The 1,411-nt window shown below is 48.0% G+C and overlaps 1 protein-coding gene across 1 annotated transcript in view; it reads left to right on the forward strand.

The window, feature by feature from the left end:
• Positions 1–350: 350 nt before the first annotated feature.
• The window catches only part of TEOVI_000693300 (uncharacterized protein), a gene marked incomplete at both ends in the record, with an annotated part of 1,080 nt that continues 19 nt past the window's right edge, over positions 351–1,411 (forward strand). Inside the window, one exon of the mRNA XM_067221277.1 lies at positions 351–1,411. Within this exon, the coding sequence (XP_067077378.1) occupies positions 351–1,411 (1,061 nt within the window).

The following is a 1,411-nucleotide window of genomic DNA, read 5'->3' on the forward strand; positions in this document are numbered from 1 at the left end:
TCATAAAATAGGAAAACTTCAAACTTATGCAGTGTCTGGGGAAGTTAGATTTTGACTATGAGAGTAATTGTGGAAATGCGTTTAGAAAAGGGGATTTGTTTAAGGCTAAGAAATTGTAACAAGTGATTGGATACCAATGACAACGCGAGTGAGAGGATACAAGCCGCAGAAAACGGCAGCAAAGGACCCCTCAATTGTTATTCTAAGGTTTAGAAAATTGCTGTACACTCGCTTTCAAATCAAATGATCAACAAATACTAGAAAAATAAACTCGACCAGGGTTCAACGAGATCCACGCTTGCAGTGCCAAAGCAAGTTGGAAAGCCTGTGGCGGACAAAAAGCAGCACGAATGTTCGTGTCCCGCTCCGTGCTGAGACTAACGCTCGCGCTCACAACAGCAACTCACAATTGCCGTGGCATTGAACTGACCGACGACAACATCCAAAACGAGATCACGACTGCGTGCGACTCGGCACAACTCTTGCAAGCGACGGCAGAACTCTACAAGACCGCAGTCGCCCATCTAGTGGCGTATCAAGCCAGAAACGCTAAACTACATCAAATGTGTGTGGTGAGCGCGGCAACAACCACGGGCCAGACAAAGCTAGGATTTGTACTACTACAAGCCCTAGGCAACAAACGAATGGCGCAAGCGGCGGAGGTCTTACCTCGAAATTTATACCATTTTATAAAATTCAAAACAACTTCCGACCTCAAAACCGGAATGTTAGCACGTCACGCGGCACAGCAAGCCCTAACAGACGGGAAGACAAAAGAACACGCTGCAGCCACCTTCAACGACAGCCCAACAGCAGGCGGAGAGCGGACCTCATTTGTCCACGACCAAACCATTGAACCTACAAATATCTGTAAACAGCAGGCAGCTAACACGATCGGAACCAGTAAGCACACGCTGGCCATGCCATTAAGCAAAGTTTTTTTCTTAACACCAGATACGGACGTAACTCAACTAAAGTATTCAACAACGCTCAGTATATCGTGCGGCGGCAGCGGCTCAGTAGCGTGGAAAAGCAGCGGCAGCGACATAGGCTGCAGCGACAGTAGCAATGCACCAACTCTCAAAGCCGCGTTAAAAACATCAAAGCTGTTTGCAGCAGCCGGACCGACGAAGCAGACCATAGGGAGAAGCGACGAAGACAGCGCGGCATGCACAGCGGACTACACAGAATACCTAAACTACTGGCCGACAAATCAGGATGTTGCGAACGCAGCGTGCCAATACAAAAACAACAAACAGCAAGCGCCAGCGGACCTCGGGTCAATCACACTTACCGCACTGAAAACAGATGGCGACTTCAAAGCACTAATCCGACAGACTCTAACCGTCAAAGAACCAGCAACAACGGCAACATACGAAGCAATTAATAAGATATACGGAACAGACGAATC

Source organism: Trypanosoma equiperdum, assembly GCF_001457755.1.
Source record: "Trypanosoma equiperdum strain OVI genome assembly, contig: ctg_1395, whole genome shotgun sequence".
Taxonomy (NCBI): Eukaryota; Euglenozoa; class Kinetoplastea; order Trypanosomatida; family Trypanosomatidae; genus Trypanosoma; species Trypanosoma equiperdum.